This window comes from Protopterus annectens, chromosome 7.part1, assembly GCF_019279795.1.
Source record: "Protopterus annectens isolate FY-2018-M chromosome 7.part1, PAN1.0, whole genome shotgun sequence".
Lineage (NCBI taxonomy): Eukaryota > Metazoa > Chordata > Ceratodontiformes > Protopteridae > Protopterus > Protopterus annectens.
In genome coordinates, this window is record NC_056740.1 from 342,135,654 (window position 1) to 342,160,130 (window position 24,477).

General features: G+C 42.2%; 1 protein-coding gene across 1 annotated transcript in view; it reads right to left on the minus strand.

Moving 5' to 3' along the window:
- DNAH12 (dynein axonemal heavy chain 12) overlaps positions 1 to 24,477 on the minus strand; it is a 4,520,724-nt gene that overhangs the window by 539,781 nt on the left and 3,956,466 nt on the right. Inside the window, exon 60 of the mRNA XM_044078497.1 lies at positions 11,317 to 11,467. Coding sequence (XP_043934432.1) covers positions 11,317 to 11,467 — 151 coding nt within the window. The remainder of the gene's footprint in view (positions 1 to 11,316; positions 11,468 to 24,477) is intronic.

A 24,477-nucleotide genomic window follows, 5' to 3' on the forward strand; every position in this document is an offset into this window, starting at 1 on the left:
GGCTTCCCACTCAAGTGCAACAGCCATTACTGCACTACAAAAGTGTTTCTGCATTTGTTTCTACTGTTTTCTTGAAAGAATAACAAAAAAATATTGCTATTTTCCCACCTTACTAAGCTAGAAAAGTCCAGTTTCAGATACCGGCTGATACCTGGACTGTGCTTAAGCTTCTGCTTTTGGCCATACCGTACCTGGGCAAAAAGTAAGTTTCCTTGTTCACCAGTGAGAGTGGGGAGCTCTGAACAGCCTACCTGCCCTTGGAGGAGTGGTTTCTGCCCAGAAACTGTAGTTTTGTTGGCCATTTTGGGCTAATTTCTCTCTCTTTAATCTTTCTGATATAAAAAACACATTTCCACAGATTTTGTGTTTGTATAAGCTCCTGCAGACACCTACAATGCCAGAGAGACAAAAGGAGAGACTTTGGAGTGTTTAAGTACCATTTTTTTTGGGGGGGGGTTCTTGTTGCTTATTGCTATTTCTGCCTAAACACTCATTTTCTGGCATTTATTGCTTCTCAGAACACTCATTTTACACTGAAATTGCATTTATTTGTGCTTGCACTTTAAAATTCGTTTTTTGTTGTAAATTGTATTTTTAACTGTTACTGGCTTCCCACTCAAGTGCAACAGCCATTACTGCACTACAAAAGTGTTTTCGCATTTGTTTCTACGGTTTTCTTGAAAAAAAAAACAAAAAAAAAATCTTGCTATTTTCCAGCATTACTAATCTAGAAAAGTCCAGTTTCAGATACCTGCTGATACTTGGACTGTGTTTAAGCTTCTGTGTTTGGCTATACCTTTCTTGGGCAAAAAGGAAGTTTCTTTGTTCACCAGTGAGAGTGGGGAGCTCTGAACAGCCTACCTGCCCTTGGAGGAGTGGTTTCTACCCAGAAACTGTAGTTTTATTGGCCATTTTGGGCTAATTTCTATCTCTTTAATCTTTCTGATATAAAAACCGCATTTGCACGGTTTTGCTCGCTGGGCAGCACCGGTTAGGTAGGGTTAAACTATTCCCGACTCCACGAAGTCTACTCTTCAGTTTTTCCCTTAGAACTAGACAAACCTTCAACTTTAGCACTCAAACCATTCATTTTACAGCCCAGCACTTGCTTAAAACTCATAACAAGCACTAAATACCCCTAGCACTAGCCCCCCCTTATACTGTCCAGAAGGACAAGGCTCTCTATTCATCCACACCAGTCAATCAGAAAAACAGCTCACTCTACCTATTCAGTCATGTCCAAAGGGTAGTTTCCGGTGTACTCTCCAGTCCAACTGGTGAATCTTGGCATTTTGAGGCAATGTTACAACTGCCTCAGGTACACATACAACCCTCTCCTCCTACCACCAAACACTAAAATATGCGAGAGATGCAATTATACAGCCAGACTGGAGGCAAAGCTCTCTCAACCACAGACTGTAACTGACTGTCAAGAGAAGAAGGGTAATACTTGCAACACACCACCAGTCTCACATAGATCTAACAAACCAACACAGGCAAATAACACACGTAAATACACGAAAACATACTCGGAGGCTATAAATAAAAATCTGCAAAAGCAACAGAGACCTCCAAAGCAGACATCCAAGCAACCTCCACAACCCATCACCACAATGAAACACATACTTCACATAATCAGTATGCCACACAATCACAGCCCTTAAGGCAAAATAACTTACCCAACACACTAGTGACAGGCGACTCTATAGTCAGGCACACTGATGTCCCACTTACTAGGCTGGACAAGGAGAAGGTTACAGTTAGCTGCCTGTCGGGCGCCAGGATCCGCCTCATAACACAAGCACTCAGGTCACTCCAGAACAAGTACAAATACGACTCTGTCATTGTACATGTTGGTGTGACTGACCTGAGATGTACCTCCCTGGACTACATGAAAAGAGACATGGAAAAGCTCTTTGATCATGTAGCCCAGGCAGGTATGACCCTGACTCTGAGTAGCATCATACCCTCACCAAGAATGATGCCACAGTATAAAGAAAAAAATGATCAACTTCAACAATTGGCTAAGTTTCTGGTGTCATTCAAAGGGGATCCAGTATCTGTCTGTCTGGGATGACATGCTCAGCAAGCCACATTGGTTCACAAGAGATGGCTTGCATATGTCACCTTAGGCTTTCGAATACTGGCAATGGCTCTTGTCGCCCCCATAGTGCCTTTTTTAGGCAAGGCTCAAAAGATAAACTCACCACTGTAAAAAGCACAAGTAACCAAAAACTGATGGTAATGCTACTCAACGCCAGAATTCTAAACCTCAAAATGCATGCACTCGAGGCACTCCTCAGTATGGAGAACATCGATATCTGTGCAGTAACAGAAACCTGGTTTAAGGCTCCAGAGAGCACCCCAGCACTACCAGGCTGTAACTCATACCATACCTTTCAGCCACAGAACCCAGACCAAAACACAAAAGGTGGGGGTGTATCCATATTCATCAAGGATACTCACACCCTCCAGGTTAGTGGTGCAGCACGATGCATCAGAGATCATCCAAGTGCTACTAACAACAGGCAAAACTGCAATCCAAATTGTAGCTTTCTACAGCTCACCCACCATGACCCAGGACCCCAATTCCGCATTTCTGGAGACAATGGGAAACATGAAGGTCATACCAAACACCCTAATACTGGGTGATTTCAACTACCCAAACATTAACTGGGAGAACTACTCAAGTACTAACTCCCTTGCCCAATGCTTCCTAGAATTTATAAACTTGAACACCCTGGATCAACTGGTCAACACTCCCACCAGAGGGAACAACATATTGGACCTGGTCATCACCAACATGGGCGACCGGTGTTCCACACCTGACGTCAACCTCTCACTGGTTAGATCAGACCATAGACTAATCATTCTGGATAGTCACATTCCGCCCCCAAACCCAATCAAGGAAACCACCGTGAACAACTTTTCAAAAGCAAACTTCACATTGGTTAAGACCAAGGTAGAAAGGTTCACAGCCCCCATGCCAATGGACAATACTGTCCAAGCTGCTGAAACTTATACAAAGGCACTCTATTATCATCTGCAGGAATGCATGGATCTCGCTATCCCAAGTAAAACCAAGACTCACTCCTCTAAGAAAAGGAAACCAGTCTGGTGGACCCCTGCCATAAACAGGCTCTACAATAGAAGGAGGAAACTAGTACAGATAAGAGCAAAATCCCTAGAAGGAAAGACATCCCTGATCAGTATCAGCAAGAAACTACAATTCCTCATTAAATCATCCAAGGCTAGCTTCGAAAGAAAAATTGCCAAGGACTCCAAAGATAACCACAAAGCGCTCTTTATCTATGTCGAGAACCTAAGTGGAAACTCCCAGATCTGTGCTGAGTTGGTGCAGAATGGCACAAAATACACTGAACCGACTGATATTGCCAACATTTTGGCAGACAGGTTCAGTGCAAACTTCACACCCCTCTCACCCACTAAAGGGCCCATAACCATACCAGAAGAATGTAAGGCCCTGGCAATCACCAACACACAGGTTAAAACAGCCCTATCCAAAGTTAAAAACACAGCCTCAATGGGACCGGACGGTGTCCCAGGCTGTGTCTTAAAAGAGCTCCAAAGTGAACTAACCCCTCACCTAAACACACTGTTCAAACTCAGCCTCTCTACAGGCTATGTACCCACAGAGTGGTGCACAGCACCCCGGGAACTATCGCTCTATTATCCTGACTAGCCTGGACTGCAAGGCTATGGAGCGCATCATCATGGAACTCATTAACAGAGACATTGGGAATCTTCAAACTTTGGACCCCACCCAGTTTGGCTTTGTTAAGGGCAGATCATGCCTCCTAAACCTGGTGGACTTTTTTGAGACAGTTACCAAGGCATTAGATGAGGGTAAGGAGGTCCACACAGCCTACCTAGACCTCACAAAGGCATTCAACACCATTTCCCATTCTGGTATTATAGACAAACTCACCAACCTGAACATTAACCCCTACGTCACGAGATGGGTTGCAAATTGGCTCACGGACAGAACCCACACGGTGAGAGTTGCAGACGCTAAGTCCGACTCTAAACTGGTTACAAGTGGCATCCCCCAGGGCTCAGTCCTAGGACCCCTCCTGTTTGGTATATACTTCTCAGAGGTACAGGCAAGCACAGGAGGACTTTGGCTGACCAAGTTCGCAGACGACTGCAAACAAGGAGCCATAACTGATTCGCCGGCTGATACAGACACCCTCCAGAAGGGTCTCACTGAGACGGATACCTGGTGTCAAAATCATGGCCTCAAGATGAATGCCAAAAAGTGCATAGTCATCCACTTTGGAAAAAACAAAGCACCTGTGAACTACCACATAGGTGGTAGTCCCCTAAATACAGAAAAAGTAATAAGGGCTCTGGGGACCCAAGTAGATAGCAATCTCTCCTTTGATAATCATATTGCCAAGGTGGTTAGAAAATCCTTCTATGTGGCCCACCTAATCTCAAAAGAGTTCTCATCCAGAACAAGGGAGGTTATTGTGGCTCTCTGCTCATCACTTATTAGACCCATTATAGAAAACAATGCCCCATTTGGGATGTACCTTACAAGACACCTGCAACAGCTAGAAAGACCACAAAAGTACCTCACCAAGAGGATTACTGGCCTCAAACAGATGACTTATGCAGCCCAACTAAAGAAACTCCAGCTGTACTCGGTTGCATACTGCTTACTCAGAGGTGATCTCTGTTTGACATACAAGGCCATGTCCAACCCAGAATTGATGGATATGCTCCACCTAAAAAAAAAAAAAAAAAACAAATCCCTGAGAGCCAAATGCTCTAGGGATATAAACCTTACCACAACGATAAATAGGACATGCTGGAGGGATAGATTCCTGACCCAGAGACTCCCCATGCTTTGGAACAAGATTCCAATATACATCAAGCAGAGCCCATCACTAGCATTCTTCAAGAGAAACCTTGACGTGTGGATGGGAAACAGAAAATTTACACTGGGGATCACTGCAGTGACATTGCTGGACAGAGGCGCAGGGAACTAATGGCTCTGCTGGTCAGAGGCACAGGGAACTAATCTAAGGAGGTGGCAAAAGCCAACACACTCTGGCTAGGCTTATAAATGCCCTTGGGCAGATAGCCTAGTACTTATCTATGAACCTATGAACCAGTGCAGCTTCGCAAAGGAACAACATCCGCTCCCTCCTCTGATGCTAATGCGTGTTTTTCCCTTACCTGAAGATGACAGCCAAACAGCTGCACAGAATGCATTTGTCTTTTTGTCTTTTAGCTTCCAGGGGTGCAGCACCACAGAGACCAAGGGAAACAGATGTGCGGTCTGAGGAACTTGATATGTCCACATCAGAGTCACTCATCAGTGTCTGAGGTGAAGACAAAGCCATTGTCAAGACCAAAGCCTCCCTTACTATTTTTCTCTTCAGATCAGGGAAATAAAAACCAAGGATCTGAGACCTAGGTCATTTTTTCTGGTAAAAAAAAGTGTCTGACAAGCAGGTATTGGAGTTGTGGTAAGTTGGTCTTATCTCCTGACTAAAAAAAAATCAGTGTTGATGTAAAAGTTTTGGTGACAACCAGCAAAATCACAAATTTTGACTGTTAAGACGTTTGCACAGAAAGTGGTAAAATTAGAAAGTACTGTCCAACAGGGTACTTATCTGCCCAGGTTTGTAGAAGTGCTAGCTGACGTTTGATCACTCAATGCCCACAGAAGAGAGTGCTTGTTGATGTCAAGAAAATTATGAAGGTGTGGCACCCTAACAAATAAGTTTATACCACTCTACTCAAGCTGTACAGTGTTTAGTGCACAGGAAGATGACCTAAATCTTTGGAAGTTAGTCAGTCATACATTCCTTGACAGTATATGTCTCATACAGCTTAGGTTACTGCAGCAGTGATCTAATGATGAACATCTAGCACATCCATTAGTGAAACTATTTGGGCAAGGAAAGCAAAAGGCTTATCTCCCAAGGAATGCAACACTAGCAAAATTCTCATGTTTTGTAAATGAGGTAAAGATAAAGTGAAACCAAATAATTTCAAATAGATTTCTTTAAATGGAAATGAAAATGGTTGTCAAGATTTTGGCTGAGGGACTGAAAACTAAAACTGCTTATTTAGTTTCAGTGAAACATTAGAAGTTTGTAAAAGACAGATCTGGGTTGAATATGATGGCACTGCATATCAGAATACCAATTGCAGCCATACTGTTGACTTTTCAGAATGTATTTGATACAGTGGATTTTCTTATGAACAATAATGAAATGTATGGGAATCCTACTTGTCTACATTAATAATGCAAGTTACTTGCAGCTGCCATAGCTCAGACTGCCACCACTGGAATACATTCTCATCCTGTCATTAGTACCAAGAGCACACATCAAGGATGCCCACTCTCCCTTTTACTGTTTGTGTTGGTGGTGGGATCAAAAGTTGATCATAATAAAGAACTTACACTATGGGCATCCCTATACCTGATTCAGATAATCTGTTATCATCACACTTTACAGTTGACTGTGTGGTATGCTTTATGCAGCTTGCAAAGGACCTGCACTTCTCAACAAAATGCAGGTGATTTTCTCTCTTCAGGCTTAACTTTCAACTTAAGTGAATCCAGCATAAGCAATCTTAATAAAACATGTAGGAACCAATTTCTAACCCCCCCAAAAGGCTTCTACTTTCTATAGAATCAGAATGCACATATTTAGGAATGGAGTTATCAGTCATTATAGAATACTAGAGTTAAATGCCAACCATCCTTCGGTGGAAACTAAAGACAAAATTAATACATTGAAAAAATTATCTCTCTACTTCTTAAGAAAAAGATTGGCTATTAAGACATTACTACTTTTCAAGGTTCTTTTCTTAGACATTTGCCATATATGTTTTTTTTACTAACTATATAAAATGGCTGCAGACATATACTGTAGACATCTTATGGAATGGATCACTACTTAGAATTAGTCATAAGAAGTGGTTTATCCCATGGCAAAAGAAAAGACAGACCGGTCCAGTCTTTTCCCATTAAAAACAGCAATATCTAAAAACAAGATCTAAATCTAAACATATCTGGCCATCATACCTCTCAATCTTTTAGTGAAGGAAATCTGGATAATGCCTAAAATAATGGGGGACAAAGGCCCAAAAATAAGAGCACATTTTAAATGTTGCTTTTATAAACTTAGAAAATTTGGTAGAATAGCAGGATTTGTATTATTTATTTATTTTTATTTTATTTATTTATTTAACATCTGTTGACCGGGAAAGTCCGACTAGGTTCCACAGATCCTGTTTTCAGCGGAGGCCCAGGGAGAAATGCTCCAGATGTATGTCTTTAGAATGTGGGAGGAAATCGGAGTGCCCGGAGGAAACCCACGCAAACGCAGGGAGAACATGCAAACTCTGCACAGAAGGCACCCCAGTCGAGAATCGAAATGGAGAACCTCTTGCTGTGAGGCGACAGCGTTAACCGCTGCACCACTGCGCCACCCATGTATTAGCATGCATTTTCTGGAGGATATAAAGTCTGGAACTCAAATGCATGCCATTATTTAGTGACTTCTATTCTCGGTGATTTGCCAGAAAAACACAAATTTTATGAGGAACAGGCCAAAAAATGAGGCAAAAAAATCTGGACATTCTGCAAAACTCCGGACAGTTGAGATATGCTGGTTATTACTTGAACTGATGACTATTTATCAAGATATTAAAAGTCCTAAAACTGTTAAAGTCTGGGACTCAGGTGGTTGGAAAATGATTTGGCAATTTCAGACATAAATCTAAAACAGTGTTGCAGATCCTGCATCAAATCTGTGTCTCTTCAACACTAAAGGTAGACAGTTAAACCATTTACTGGACAGAATGGATCAATAAAGGGTTTATCACATCTCTGGGACTATAAAGATAATATATTTAAATAACTTGTGGGAATTCAGAATCAAATACCAGAAATGAAAATTCAGTGTTTGTGGATGTGACAAGGGGAGATAATGCCTGCAGAGCTATCTGGAATTTTGTAAATATTTATAGGTCATTTGTGAATATCAACATGATTTATATAAGATGTTTGTGTTACAAATGTATTAGAATTGTATGTCATGTGTATATCAGCCTGCTCTGTATAAGTGTTTGTGCTGGGAAAATATTTTGTAGAGTGCTTGTGCTTGAAATGTATTCACAGAATGCCCTGCTAGAAGAGAACAGAAATGTACATGCACTGTTGTAACTGTTTAGTATATATTTTAACAGTGGAAGCTGGAATACAGGAGGTTAACGTAAGAAAAATAGCTGAAATTAAATTACTTTATGGCAGCAAGAGACACAGGTCTGTACTGAGAAGGTTTCTGTATTGTCTTCGGAGTGAACTAATTACTACAATTGTTTTATGACTTCCAGCATCTGCAAAAATCTGAGGTCTATGTATTTTCACAGGTAGATGCTAAATACTGCTAGCTTCCAGTAGTGGGGGTTTCACCTCGGATAGAGTCAGATGACAAGAAAGTATGTCATTGTACAAGCTATCCCAGGAGTAATGTTTGAAATATTAATTTAAGAAGTCTCTTAGAGAGACACAGCATTCTGCATTCTGTCTTGGACCTGACAACAACTACAAGAACCATTCACTACATATCTGCCTTTCTCTGATGAAGTAAGATTCTAGGGAACAGTATAATTCTCTTGAACATAGTCAGGAATATTTCAAAGCTTAGTTAAGATATTTTTCTTTATTTATTTGAGATTGTCCTGCAATGTTGTTTTAAATATTTCTTATGATTTTGAACTCTGATGTCACTGTGAATATATATTGTCTTGTTCTTTTATTATTTATTATTACATATATTAAACCTTTCATTGTGGCTGATCTGTGTAGAGATATTTAAGCTCTGAGAGTGCTTGCATATTTATTTGGTGACACTGTGTAGGGCCTTGCTCTTGGTCAAACTACTTGGGCAGGGACACAAAGCTCTGGTTGGACAGAGAGGGTGCTGCAGGTCTTGGCTTGGCCATTCAGCTAAGATCTTAACTCTATAGTTGTGTCAGTGGGGAGTCTTATTGAGGATCTGGAGAAAGAGGGGGAAACCAGCCCTGGACTGACTGTGGTCTCTATGTGCTCTTAAGGGAAATTGCACTTGATGCAAAGTGCTGCATCTGTTCTGAAAATACTGTCTGTGTACCTTGTCATCCTCCAAGTGTACGTCTCCCACTGGTGCCAGTGGTGATGATTGAGGCTCCTTGATTACTGGTCCAGTGGCGGGGCATCATAGTAGAATTTGCAGCTGTTTCCTATTATAAAAAGATGCTGTACTGTCCTACTCCAGAAGTATTGGCTTAGTAAGTTTGGATGCTTCAGTTCAACAAATACTCTACTTAGGACTTAAGCTCAAACCCATCCACCTACAGATATTGTGGATACGCTTATGAAAATGTCACAACGGAAACTCAAATTGGAAATAATGTTGGAGAGAATTTTTCTTCTGCTTAAGTTCTGCAAAAGGATTCAGATGACAGATATCCACTCACCCCCAGTAGCATGTACTAAAATTGAAATAATCAGTGGCAACAGCTTCCAGTAAAACTGAAGAATAAGGGCCTGCAATACTCTGATTGGTATTGTCAGCACAGTCCAGAGAAAGCAGATACATTTCACACACTATGAGACTGTTCAGAAGTAATAATAAAACAGTATATCATCTCAGACAGTATCAGTTGAATCCTTAGACTTCCACTACCCAATAGATAAAATACCTTTTCTTGCTTATTAGTACAAACACTTCTATGTATTACCTTGCAGAAACCACTAATTTATCCAAAAGATTGATGATTGCTACCATCATGGCAGTGATTTAAGTGCACTGGAAGAAAATACTTAAGATTGAAAAAGTGAAGTACAGAGGTACAGTCATAAATAGTGCACCTGGCAGTGTAGAAAGCTTGATATGCAATGATGGAATGACTATTATAACATTTTCTTATTTTGTTTATCTAATGTTATTTAGATGAGCAGGAAAGCTACTGTATACACCTTCTGAATGTTGCACTGTTATCCATTTGTTTTGTTTGTTGATAGCATCAATATCATTTAAACATTCATTTTAAGAAAAAAAAACAATCAAGAAGAAGAAGAAGTTAAATCTAATATTTCAGCAGTAATTCAGTAGAATATCACCGTTCCAAATCATTTATAGCTCCTGAGGTAAAGAAGCTTAAGTTCATCCTTCCCTCTCTGATTAACACAGTAAGAAGTTTATTTTAAGCTTTACATACTTAGTGAGGCAGTTTCAATGCAGTGTAACTTGAGACCGAGCAGTCTCGGCCTAGAAGACTTACTAGTATTATAAGCCTTGTTAAGCTGTTTAGCAAACTGCTTCCTCCTGAATCATAAAATACTCTGTCACCAGGCTCCACAGACTGGTGCTGTTCTGCTGGGAAAATGGAAGGGACTCAAAGTGATGGGCAACAGTGGTACCCGGTGACTCTTGAGAAACGCCGCTATGAATGAAGTTCCTGTCCTGAATCTGGTGCTATCTGCTGAAAACAGCTAGTGGGAGAAGCACTCCACAAACAGTAATGCTAACCCCTTTCTTTGTGGTACTGAGTAGACTCCTTTCTGCCTGCTACATCCAGCTTGGAAGTGACTGGCATGTAACACCCTCAAATAGAAATGTCAGGAAATCAATATCCTGCTGCCTTCCACACCAATCCGTGACCTGTATCTCCCTCCTCCCCAGTGAATCTGCAGTCATTGTTTGTAACCCTCTAACCAGAGGGATAATGATTAACCTCTCACCACCAAATTCTTACCCTTTGGTATGTTAGCAGTTAGCAATTACACTGCTCTAACTTTCATGATGGCGACTGATGTCTATGTGGAGCAGCCTACTTGATGTGTCAGCATACATCCCACGTGCTCCACAGTCTGTCTGCCTGTCTGTAAGATTTCTGCAAAGGAAATCCATGGTGCACTATTGAAGTCATCCAAATAAATGAAGTATGTAATCATTTGTTTTCATAAATCACATCTTGGGAGTGTGGCATCGGGTGACTGATCAGAATACTATCATAACTATCCCCAATAGCAGCAGCACTCTGTGACTAACCATGCCTTATCCTCGGGTATCAGCGCCTCACCTTTTACTGTTAATTAATCCCTGCTTCTGGTAGTAATCATAGTAACAGGAATGTCAGTACAAATATTTGTATAGCTTTCACTGAAACATTCAGGCTTTAGGAACCAAAACCATAACATGTTGCATTATATTAGTGCAATTAGCTGTCTAAAGAGTAATTAAAATAAATAAATATAAAAAACAGATTAAGAAGTTTACTTACTGGCCATAGGATCAGCTCCAGGAGAAAGTACAAAAATCAGAGGGATTGTTGCATTTGAATCTAAATAACTTTTTGCAAGATCAAATGGAGGTGGTTCTACAAACTTCTTGCCCAGTTTATCAGTAACATAATTTGTTACAGCAGCTGTAATCTTAAAAAAAAAAAAATCAGAAAATTACTAGACTGAATTGTAGACAGTTTTCTTCAGTATACCTACTCTTTAGTGAAGTCTTGTCAGCTAAAAATAAAACCTGAAAGATCTAAAATACTCATTGCAAATACAAACTACTAAATTCTAATTACTGAGACTAAGACAGTGAGTAGCACAAACGAGTAACTTGCAACATGGAGAAAGTGCTACAGTACTGACATTTAGTGAAATGTTTAACAATTAAAATATTTACTTCTCATTACAACAGAGATACAGTAATGGAAATGTAACTCACTTTCTAGTATAAACCCTTTATGAGATGTTATATACCTCAAGGTAGTCTAACATCTGCTGTCAAACACTATTATCTGTTTTGCACCAATTTCCAAGCAGTAGGTAGAAACAAGAATTAAGATACACATTGTCACTTAAACAGAATACTGTATCTCACACGTACAAACCTTTGAAGCGTTACTTTTATACTACCAGAAGTTAAATAAGAGCAGTGCAGTGACTTAGTCATTAAGAGTTCTCCCACACAACTCTAGGATTCCAGGATTCAGCCATCATTTCAGAGACTGTTCTTACTCTCCTCACGTTTGTGTGGGCTTTTTCAACAAACTCCAGTTTCTTCCCACTCCTCAAAACATGCTAGATGATAGTTTTTTTTTTTAAAAACTGTTTATAAATATAGTATTTCTTCTTGCTTTTGCAGCAAACAGTGTGACTAAAAAGTCTGAGAAGGATCATTTCAACCAGCTTAACAAACTTACAAATGCTTCCACTACATTGTCAGCATTTGTATGTGCTTATGTTATATATACATAGGATATAGGTTTATAGGTGTTTACTAAGCTAACGACCACAAGGACCTTTTTAAGCCTATCCATGCATCACAAATCTCTGACAAGCTCTGTTATCCTTGATAAGTGTAAGCAGGGGCTTGGGAGATGAACCATTTACAGGTTGCCTGTGTCCATTAGAGGCATAGGTGCCGAACCAGGGATGAATTTCTTGTTCCCCATCCAACTGTCCAAGTTACACTTGAATTGGGTAAGGGAGGAACTCTGCTTCACATAGATGGGGAGCCTGTTCCAGAGACTAGCTAGTCTCTGGGATACATACCTGTCTCTTCAGCAGGTCCTATTTATATCCAAGTCAAGGTTTAAGTCTTTAAAACAGGTAATTCTGGTGTTGTTTGTTTTGTGGATATGCAGGAGGTCCATCAGAGTGGGGTCTGACAATGCCCTGTATGCCAGGCATAGTTCCCCTCAAAAGCCTGTAGGAGAAAGAATGCAGGGATAGGGCCCTGAGGCAGTCTGCATAGGGCATTTTACTTACACCCTGTATTCTTTTAATGAGGAACCTCTGTGTACGTTCCAATTGTTGGATATGCCTGGTTAGGTACATACCAAAGGGGGCACTGTACTCAATGATAGGTCTGATGAATGCCGAATACAGTGGGACAATGACTTCCTTGGACTTTGATGTCATACCTTTGTTTATAAGTTGTGTAACACAGAATGATTTTCTCACTACTGTAGATAAGTGATGGTTAAAGGCTAGATTACTGTCTATATCTGTCCCTATGTCCATGAATACTGCATCAGCTCTAAGGGCTGTGTTGTCAAAATGATAGTTACAAGGGGTGGATGACTTCCCGAAGGATACTATTATGCATTTCTTGGTGTTTAGTTTTAGTCCATGTCTCTGACACTAGCTGTTTGTCTGTGTGAGCCCTTCTAGGAGAAAATTTGTGTCAATCTGGGATTCAATACAGCTCCTGATTTGCAATCGTCTGTAAATTTAGTCAGCCAGAGATCATTGACATTAGCCTTTACTTCAGAGAAGTCAATGCCAAAATGGAGCAGTCCAAGGACCAATCCCTGAGGGACTTCACTTGTGACTGGCCTCTTTGCAGAGATGGACTCCCCAGTTCTAACTTCCTGGGTCCTGTCTGTGAGCCAGTTGGCTATCCAATGGGTGACATACAGGTTTGTACCTAATCTCTTGAGTTTGTTAACAATGCTCGAGAGGGGTATTGTGTCAAATGTCTTGATCAGGTCAAGGTAGGCAGTGTGAACCATTTTGCCTTCATCCACTGCTTTGATGACCTTCTCAAAGACGTCCACCAGGTTGAGTAGGCATGACCTGCCCTTAAAACCAAACTGGTTTGGGTCCAGTATCTGGAGATTTACTATATCACTAAGACTAGTGAGACTTATGGGTCTGTAGTTTCCAGGTTCTGTAGATGGCCCACCTTTGTGCAGACGAATGACTGTTGCTGTTATCCATTCATGAGGCATGAAGCCTGTTTGGAGGCTACAGTTAAACAGCAATTCCAGATGACCTGAGAGGTCATTCATGCAATTTAGAAGGCATCCTGGGATATTATCTGGGCCCACTGATGCAGTGTTCTTGGACTTAGAGTGAGCATTAAGGACCTGTTTCCTTGTGATAGCTGGGGGAGTTATATTTGATAGTATTTCCTGAGGGAAGGTTGAGAGGGAGACAGGTGTAAATTTGGAGCTGAATTTATTGGCCCGTACGTTTTCTATATCTAATGGCTCACTATAGGTGGCACCATTTATAAATAGATTTGCACACAATTGTGCATTGCCTTTGAGGTTGCAGACATAGCTAAAGAATGACTTGTGGTTGTCCTTGGCCTGGGAGGCCAAATTTACCTCAAATTTCGCTTTGATAGACTTTATTTGTCCTCTGAGTTGTTTGTTTAGTTTTGTGAGAGTGCTTTTACCCTGCTGGGTACGGCACCTCTTAATTTTTGTCATGATTTTCTTCCTTCTGTTATACAGCTTATTGATTTTGTGATTCCACCAGGGTGGCTTGTTTTTTTGAGTTAAACACCACTAAGAACTAAAACTGACCAATTAGTAAAGATAAATCCACGACACTGTCAAGGAGCACACAAGCCATTTATTGAAAGACATAAAACAATCTAAGCGCTTTCACCCATCATTCTGTTGGGCTTCATCACAGTAAAATGCATCATACAAGGCTGTCCTTAAAAAGCCGGCACATAGCTAATGAATACATCATGTAACTAAATTATTAAGCCATTATTCAATATAACTTTTAGTTATGTACTCACCATAACTTCAGATGTTTGGGATCCATCTCGCCTACATTCTGACTGATGGGTTCGGAGCCGATCCCTCGGCTCCGACTCGGCACGCTTATGCCAAAGAGCGAAGTCTCTTATTGGCTGAGCTTACTATATCCCAGGATGCACCACTACCAGTCCCCCAGATCTAGTTTGTCCGCATACATGCACACATGCACGCCTTGCTTATATAACATCGTCAGATGAAACAAGATAAACAGTAGAACTCAAAACCGTTCAATCTCTTCTGATCTCCAAGGCAGGGGAAGGAGGGTGGGTTTTAGGAATGTAGGCGAGATGGATCCCAAACATCTGAAGTTATGGTGAGTACATAACTAAAAGATGTTATGTGATCCTATCTCGCCTACATTCTGACTGATGGGACAGCCCCTAGCACCTGAATCCTGGGTGGCTCACTGGAAAACACTCCTGAGTACCGTGGAACCAAATGAAGCTCGTCCTCTAGATGCCACATCCAATTTGTAGTGGGAAATGAAAGTGTGCGGATTGGTCCAAGTAGCCGCAGCACAAATTTCCGATATAGCGAGCTTGGAATGAAAAGCTATAGAAGTAGCCATAGCCCTGGTAGAATGAGCTTTGATGGATGTTGTAAGTTGCTTATTCGAAGAAGAATAAGCCTGAGTTATACAATCTCTGATCCATTTGGAGATAGTAGCTTTTGTGATGGTTTGGCCCAATTTATTATCTGAGAAGGACACAAACAACTGGTCTGACTTACGAAGTTGCTGAGTCCTGTCTAAATAGAAGCGTAATTGCCTGTGAACATCCAATTTATGGAGAGTGTATTCTGCTTCATTGGAGAATTTTGGGAAGAAAACTGGTAGTTCCAGAGATTGTTGGAGACAGAAACTAGAACAAACCTTTGGGACAAAGGATGGATTAGGCCTAAGTGATACTCTATCCTTGTGGAAAATCAAGTACGGTGGTTTAATAGACAGGGCTTGAAGCTCTGAAACTCTTCTTGCAGAAGTAATTGCAACTAAGAAGGCAGTTTTCCAAGACAGATATTTTAGCTCACATGTAGCAGCTGGTTCGAAAGGGGAAGATGTTAATGCCAAGCACCAAATCAAGATCCCACGGAGGTGCAGGATGAAAAACTGGGGGTCTTAACAGGCCCGCACCTTTAATGAAAGTTTTGCATAGTCTGCTGCTCATCAATGGAGGATCCATGGATTCGTGGAATTTAGAGATAGCCGCTAGTTGGACTTTAATAGTAGAGACAGAAGATCCTTGATTAAACAGGGATGTTAAGAATTTCAAAACCTCTGGGATAGGAGCAGTGATAGGGTCTAAGCCCTTGAGTTGAGCCCAGATAGCAAACCTCTTCCACTTACTGAGGTACAATTTGTTAGTGGTGGGTTTGTGGGCAAGATAAAATGTGAACAACTTCCGGGTCTAATGTGTGACTTCTGACTAAAGTCGGAAGTGGAGGAGCCAAGCTGTCAACTTCAAAGATCAAAGGGACTGATGCTGATGTCCCGACTGATGAATTAGCAGGTCCGGAATTAGGTCTAAAGTCCACGGATCGCCCACGCATGCTTCTTCAGGTAAGGAAACCATACCTGACGAGGCCAGTATGGGGCAATCAGTATCATTGTGGACCCCAATTGAGAAGCTTTTTGAATGACTTTGGAGAGAAGTGGAATCGGAGGAAAGGCATAAAGTAGCCCTGTTGGCCAAGGTTGTGCTAGAGCATCCATAGCTGGTACTCCCTGATGTGGAATCAAGGAGAAGAACCTTTGCACTTGGTGTTTAGTGGAGTTGCAAATAGGTCGCAGCACGGCGTCCCCCATCTCCTGAAAACCTGAGCTGCTACTGTTTGGTTTAGAGACCACTCGTGAGGAGAGAGAATTGTCCTGCTCAATTTGTCTGCCAATATATTTGATTTTCCCGAATGTGGGTCGCTACCAAGAAGCGGTTGGTAGCTACAGCCCATTCCCACACTCTCATGGCCTCTCTGCAAAGGGGTAAGATCTGGTCCCTCCTTGTTTGTTCAGATACCAGACCACCGACATGTTGTCTGTGTGGATGGCGATGATGCCCTGAGGAAGAAACTTGTGTAAGGCTTGTAGGGATAGAAGTACAGCCCTCATCTCCAACACATTGATGTGGAGAAGAGCTTCGCCTGGAAGACAGGAGCCCTGAACTAGCCTGCCCAGACAATGCCCCCCCCACCCTATCTGGGAGGCATCTGTCGTCAGGGTAACCACTGGAGAGGGAAGAACAAAGGGGTTTCCTTGATCCAAATTGGATGTCTGAAGCCACCAGCGAAGGTCCCTTTTGCATATTTCCGTAATCATGATGTGATGATTGAGGGGAAGATCCTGAAAGGACCATTGCGTTGACAATAGCCACTGAAGAATCCTCATGTGCAATCTTGCCAGAGGAACTAAAAGAACCGTGGCAGACATTGAGCCTAGAACTTGTAGAACCATCCTGGCTGGGGCTTTGGATCTCGAGATTAGAGCTTGAACTTGGCCCTGTAAAGTTTGGATCCTTTCGGCAGGAAGAAAGACGCGCATCAATCTTGAATCTATCTCTGCTCCTATGAACCTTATGCGTTGAGAGGGCAGCAAGACAGACTTTGACCAATTGAATGTAATCCCCAGGGTAACACCCAGGGAGATGGTGGCTTTGAGGTTGTCCATTAGTAGATGCCTGGTGGTTGCAGTCAGGAGCCAGTCGTCCAGATAGGGAAACACTTGGAATCCAAGACTTCTCAGGTGAGCCGTCACTACTGCCAAACACTTGGTGAACACCCTGGGGGCTGTGGTGAGACCAAAGGGCAGAGCGCAAAATTGGTAATGACTGACTCCCAGGCTGAAGCGCAGATACCTCCTGGACGCCTGATGTATCGGTATGTGATAATAGGCGTCCTTGAGGTCTATGGAGCACATCCAAACATCCTTCTCCAACAGTGGGAGAATGGATTGTAACGTGACCATTCGGAATTTGGATTTCGTGGACGGATTGGTTCAGTCTGCTGAGATCCAATATTGGTCTCAGGTCCCCTGTCTTTTGGCACTAAAAGAACCTGGAGTAATTTCCTGATCCGATCTGGTCTGTGGGGACCGGTTGGATGACTCCTTTTTCTAGCAGCTTTAAAGCTTCTGCGGCTGCCATTTCCCTTTGACTGGGTGGTGGGTCCGGGATTCTTTTGGACGGTGGGGGCGAGTATGTGAATGGGATGGTGTAACCTCCGCAATGATCCGAAGCACCCATCTGTCCTGAGTGATTGACTCCCAGGCTTTTAGGTGCTTGGCAACGACACCCGACTGGCTCCGAGCAGCACAGCCGGGCAATCCCTCATGACGTGTGGGAGGCTGAAGAGCCACGAAAGGACTCGCGGTCTCCAGAATTGCGGGCCCTCTGCCGCCTCTGGGACGGCGCCTCCTGAAAAATTTCCCGCCCTCTGCCTCTGGAAGGGGAATCTTCCTGCTGTTGAGAGAAAACTTTCGAGATTTGCGGAACCACATTTTCCTCCTTTAGCCTTGGGGTAAGGCCGAAAGGGAGTGGAATAACGGGCACCTACGGCAGATAAAGTTTTTCCTCTTGCTCACAGCGGTAAGGGTGTCTTTAACCTTGGGTCCAAACAAGGAGGACCCATCAAAGGGAGCGCCAGCGAAGGAAGACTTGAAGGCCTCTGCAACTGACACAAGCGGAGCCAGGCTTGTCTCCGAGAGCCACGCCTGTGCCTGCCGCTTACCCGCCTTCGGCCGCATAGGAAATGAGCCTCATGGACGAGTTAGAAATTGACGTAAGGATAGCCAACTGAGAGCTAACCGACTGGGCTAGCTGCTCAGGTAGGTTACCCGAGAGGAATCTGACAACTCCTTGACCAGATCCCTCTGAAGCCTGGTAAAATGTGCCAAATAATTCAGAGACCTTAACGTAAAGGCCGCTGAAGTCAGGGTGCGCTTCCGCACCTGTCCATACTCCTAGACTCCTTATTAGGAGGATGGACGGACGCTGAAGCCTCTGCCACGCCCTGTTGTGTAGCAGATGCCACCACCATGGCATCTACAGCCACGCCTTTAGTAAGGAACTCCTTCTCGGGGAGCAGACAAAAATTTATTTGGACGAGAAGGGACTGGTTCCACGGTATCTGGATGTTCCCACGCCCTTCGACAAACTAAATCCAGAAGCTCGTCAAGGGCCGGAGACACCCAGGAGGCGGAGGGCTGAGCCCCAAAGGCCTTGAGGAGCACTGACTCGTCAGCAGAGGGGGGTTTGGATATCCAGCCGCCTCGTTGTTTGAGGATCTCTAAGATGTCTGCAAATGAGACATCATCCGAGGACGACTTCGGGGACCCTCTGCATCATCCAGATCAGTGTCTGAAGTAATAGACTCGGGAGTCCACGTGCTTCCTCTTGCACGATCTCTTCCTTGGGGGTTCCTCCGAAGACAGCTCAGAAGAACCCTCAGGAGGAGGGGAACCCCCACTGGGGGTAACCTCAGGCCCCGGGGCTCCGCTGACTACGGACAGGGGAACTGCCAAAGACCCAGTCTCCACGCCTAGGGAAGGTGCCGGTAAAGCCGGGGAGATGGCGAAGAGGACTTGGCCAAGGCACTCCTCATGGCTCTGAAAGCCGGACCCCCAGAATCCTGGGAGTGTCCGGTCCCCGGAGCCGTGATAGCCGACGGAAGTCCCGCAGCCGAAGCACCGAGGGGGAGGCTCGGAACCGAAAGCATAGGTCCCGAAACATCACCCCGGTCCAGCCGAAGACGTCCGTACTCAAACTCGGACCCGAAGGTCTGGTTGGAGTAAGGGTCGGAGCCGACCCTGAGATCTCCACCGGCTCCAACAGCACCTGCTCCGACGGAGCCAAGCAGTCGGAGGAAGAATGGCAATGGGTGGGCCAAGGTCATCGGCTCGAAGCCAACTGGGTCGGAACCAAACAAATTTTTGGAAGACTGGGGACTGGAACAGTCTTTGGAGCACCCTGTCTATATCAGAATCTGACATCCTTGAAGACCGAGAGGAAACAGAACGGGTTCGGACGGCCTCTCCAACGGCCCCAAAGGGCTAGGGGACCGGCTCCGAGGCGACTCGATGAGTATCGGCGCCGAGGGAATACACACACCAGATTCCATCGGTGCCGAGGTGGACTTCGGCGCCGAGGAGGAAGTGTCTGAGCGGGCGACCTTGTCGGCTCCGAGCAGTGGAGCCGACGGTGACCCGCCTCGATGCCCCAGCCATCGGCTCGAAGCCAGAGGAGTCGACACTGGTGGCATCGAGGCAGACCGTTCCGACCTCGGCTCCAAGTCCTTGGAGCCAAGGAGAGGCCTGCCTATGTCTCTTAGCGGTCGGATCCGACGGACTGGTCGGAACCGACGCCCTTTTCTTTTTGGCTGGAGAAGGAGAGGATGCCAAGGCTTCTTCAAATGAAGGCTTAATTAATCCCTTAAGAATTAATTTATTTTTCCTCTCCTGGAGGACCCTTGAGGAAAAAGCGTGACATACGCTACATGATTCCTGTAAATGTTTTGCCCCTAAGCAATACACACAGAGCGAGTGATCGTCCGTGATGGACATTTTGAAACTACATTTTACACATTTTTTAAAGCCCAAGGCCTTGGATTCTGAGACATTATAGGGAGAATTTCAGTAATCTGACTGGAAAAATACAATTACTGGTAAAACCCCTAAGTATAGGCTTACAGTTATCACTCACAAATGACAAGGGACTTTGAAGACCCTGTAAGAACAAACAGCTACCAAAAACTTAAAGCCTTTTTACTATATGTAGAAGTAGGAGGGTTGATTAACCGGGAAGGCCCTAGATGAAGGGGGCCTGCCAAACTCAACCCAATCACACAACAAAAATTCACAACAAATCCAATCCAATCACACAACAATGTAAGAATAGCTGTTAAAACAGCTTTTTGAGAGAAAACAGCAAAAACTGACAGAAAAAGTTAGTCAAAAATAACTACTCAGCTCAGCCAGCTCGAGACCACGTCTTCGCAGGTTAGCGGCAAACGAGATCTGGGGGACTGGTAGTGGCGCATCCTGGGATATAGTAAGCTCAGCCAATAAGAGACTTCGCTCTTTGGCATAAGCGTGCCGAGTCGGAGCCGAGGGATCGGCTCCGAACCCATCAGTCAGAATGTAGGCGAGATAGGATCACATAACATCTATTGTTAACTAAAACCTATTATATCATAAAATAATTCAATATGAAAGAATGCCTAAGATAAAAAACTAATCAGTATAAAAAACACATTTAATAATAACACTTTAAAACATATTAAAATGTATAAAGATAATGTTTAAAAATGTTTAGAAAAACCTGTACAGCTGAAGTAATAGAAGCTCACTACCACTCTGATAACCTACACTAAAAACACTATAAAAACGCTGCTTGAAAATGTCATATCAAATATGATTTGTGTTTTAAAATACCAGAAATCGAAATACAGTCATTGATGACTGGTGGTTTAGTTGCTTCTAATCGAAGTTTCCATAAACACTCTCTAATTTCTAACATGGTCTTAAAATCACCACCTGCCTCAGTCTTTGGTACCCTGTCAATCATAAAAAATAGAAACCTTTTAAAATTCACACACACCTCACTGTGGGTAAACAGGACACTAGCTCTTTTCTTACTTCTGATCTCCCTGTTGTGTTCTAAAATGAGCTTCCTAAGCTTATGTATAGTTTTGCCTACATGTCATGGAGGACAACTTAGGCAGGTGGCCAGATAAACAACTATAAGTGATCTATTATAATTGCTAATATACACATATGGACTATCATTAATGATCTTGCAAGTACTGCACATATCACATTTGCCCATCTGGGAAATACTGTGATAAGGGTCTACTGGGCTTTTTTCTAATAATTCTTTGAAATTCACACCTCTGCTGTATGAAATAAATGAGTGTGGGACCCAGAATGTCCCTCAAATCCCCAGAGAACACACTGTCCCATGTCATTTCAATAATCCTCTTAATCTTGAGTGCTGTATGGTTGTAGTCCAATATCATAACAGCACTCTTGGAAAACTTACTTTGTTCTATAACCCTTTGGTTAACAATGTTGGTCCCTTCCTTATTAATGTCCAGGAGAATCAGCTAAAAAAAAAAAGACTTTCTTTTCATACAAATCTCTAAAGAAAAATGTGGTGAAAGGACAAATGGTTCATTTATGAAGGCTTGTCAGCCAAGATGACATATTTACGAGGGGAATGTCTTATCTCATTGATCTGTTTAGAAATAGGGGTTACCCTATGGACCTACTCCTCAGGGTACGACATTTAAAATCTGTCCCTATTTTGGGCCTTTGTCTCACCATTATTTTAGGCTTTGTTCAGCTTTCTTGTGCTATGAGGTTGACAGGTATGCATAGACTTTAACCAAGGGAATAATTATATACAGCTGTGCATAATGGATGTTTGGGAATAGTGAGGGCTCTCCCAGAGCTCCAAACCCTATATATATTGTAGAAAAAACACAGTATTCACAGACCATAATGTCTTAAACTGATTACATAGAGACAGGGGGCAAAATTACAACATTTTAAGATGGAGTTTGCAATTTCAGTCTTACAATATGGCAAAACATCACTGAAGAGGTTTATTTTCTTAGTTGCGAAGTCCTGCATTCTAAGTGGCATTTTGCTTTTATTTGGTTACTTGTTACACTTAGAGGTAATGGTGGTTTAGTGGCCATCACTGAGGAAGGCTTAGTAATGTAAATGCAGATGGTTTATCAAGACAGGGAAACAAGTTGCAATGCATCTTTAATCTGCAAGCTTTATTTTTCAGTGGAGCCATAATAAAATACATTTACAGTGCAATAAGGTAGAAGCATGAACAGGATGAATTGAGCTAAAGCAAATCTAGTCTTTTCTTTTCATTAAAACGAAGACTATTAGCTAACAAATGAGGCAATAGCACTAAAAAGTGTCTCTCTACAAGTGGCTTTGAGAGCTATCTTTTCTACTCATTAGCAATGAAACTTAAAAGAAGGCAGTAAATATGAGGGAGTGAAAGGTATCTGCACTGCAAAGTGAAGATATCTAGTTTGGACTGGATTAAACTTCAGATAATACAGTTTATTTTTCATGCTGTTCAGAATCTAAATGATAGCTTCTAGAGGAACACCTGTGGAGGATATTAAAGCTACCAGGTCCATGCTGGAAACGATTAACTACTGGAATGTAAAATGCGCAATCCTCCAAACAAATACTTATTTTTCCCCAAATCCATCTCATGAAAAAACAAAATTTAAAATCATCTCTCTTAATAATACAACCATTGAAGTTACTTCTCATAAAAAAATATTAAGTCATGATAGTGGATGATAATCTTACATTTGATCTGCATATACAAAAGTGCATAACAAACACCAAAAACTAGGGCTGCTTTACAGAGCCAAAAACTTTCTCATCAACACAACCAAAACTACATTTGTCACTACGTACCTCCTCCCCTCACTACTTTATGGCTCTCCCATCCTTACTAACCTCTGTGCATCACAAAAATCAAAACTTAAACAATGCTATAATAAAGTGGCTAAATTTGCAGCAAATACCCCTTTCAGAACCCACTACATGATAGCATTAATTGGTTAGAACCACTCCATCAACTAACATATACACAACTTCTTACCACATGTAAAATTATCCAGCACCTAATAGTGTTCTACACAACAGTGTTCCCAGTTGGTCATTAAGACCAATGACCAAAAACTCTTGTCTGTCCACAAACCTATCAAATCTACTACGCATGGTCTGTATTCATACCATGTTGCTAAGGCTTGGAACTCATTACCTATATCTATCTAGTCAATGCCCTCCCTCCAGCCCTTTAAAACCATTCTGAAAGACATTCTAGCCAAAATATGCCTCTGGAATTGCTCAACTCCAGGATAAACTATATTCCCAAATATGAACAAGTACTTATTCATACATTACACCTCCTTATTCTCCCTTCTACACTCATGTCTTTATTTCAGTCAATGTCTCTCCTCTAACTCTCATTCTAAATATGCCATAACCCTGATTTTTCTCTCACTTCATATTTCAATTTCTGTTTTTATATTGCTAACTTACCATTAATTTTTCTATAAACTGGCTAAAATGTCTGTAAATATTAAATCATTATCATATATGTTCTATCTATTCTTAACTAATGTTTTCACATTATGTCTAATTTAGTATGTGTTTAAAGTATGGATATTTTTGTACTATTTTTGAAGATTGTAAAATTATTGTTCTTAAAATAAAAATAATACTTTGGAGCTTTTCTCCCTGTGCATCCTCTAAAAATAGGTACCTACCCAGTCGGACTTTCCCATTAATTAAATGTCAATAAAACAGCAAAATGTCTTCCAGATTGCAAAAACATTACTTCCATTCGAGTTACGGCTCCAGCAAAGGAACAAGCCTTGCGTCAACAGCAGCCTGAAATGCAGGATCAGCATGCTGCATTTAGTTGTCATGTGAAAGAGCTTAAATGATGATATGCACATACTTCTCTGCTTGAAAATAAAATAGCAGACCTATAAAACTGCTCCAAAAGAAATAATCTCAGAATTTTGGGACTGTCTGAATATTGAAAAGGCATAGAGACACTATCTTTTCTTAGGAATTAACTCTGTAGTTAGATGGATATTTCCACTTCACTTGTAACTAGGATGGCACACACAGCTGACACATTTCCTTGGCATCTCATTTTCAATGACAGACAGACTATATGGGCATCCACTCAGAACAGCTCCTGGTTATGCAGCTTTAAAAAGTAAAAAGAAAGTCCTTGCTTCATTTCTAAGGTGTAGAAAAGAACTTAGAATTGGTGTTCCAGCTGAAATTTCTACTACCACTTTGGTTGTGAGGAGCTCACAGTAGTTTTGCTTTGT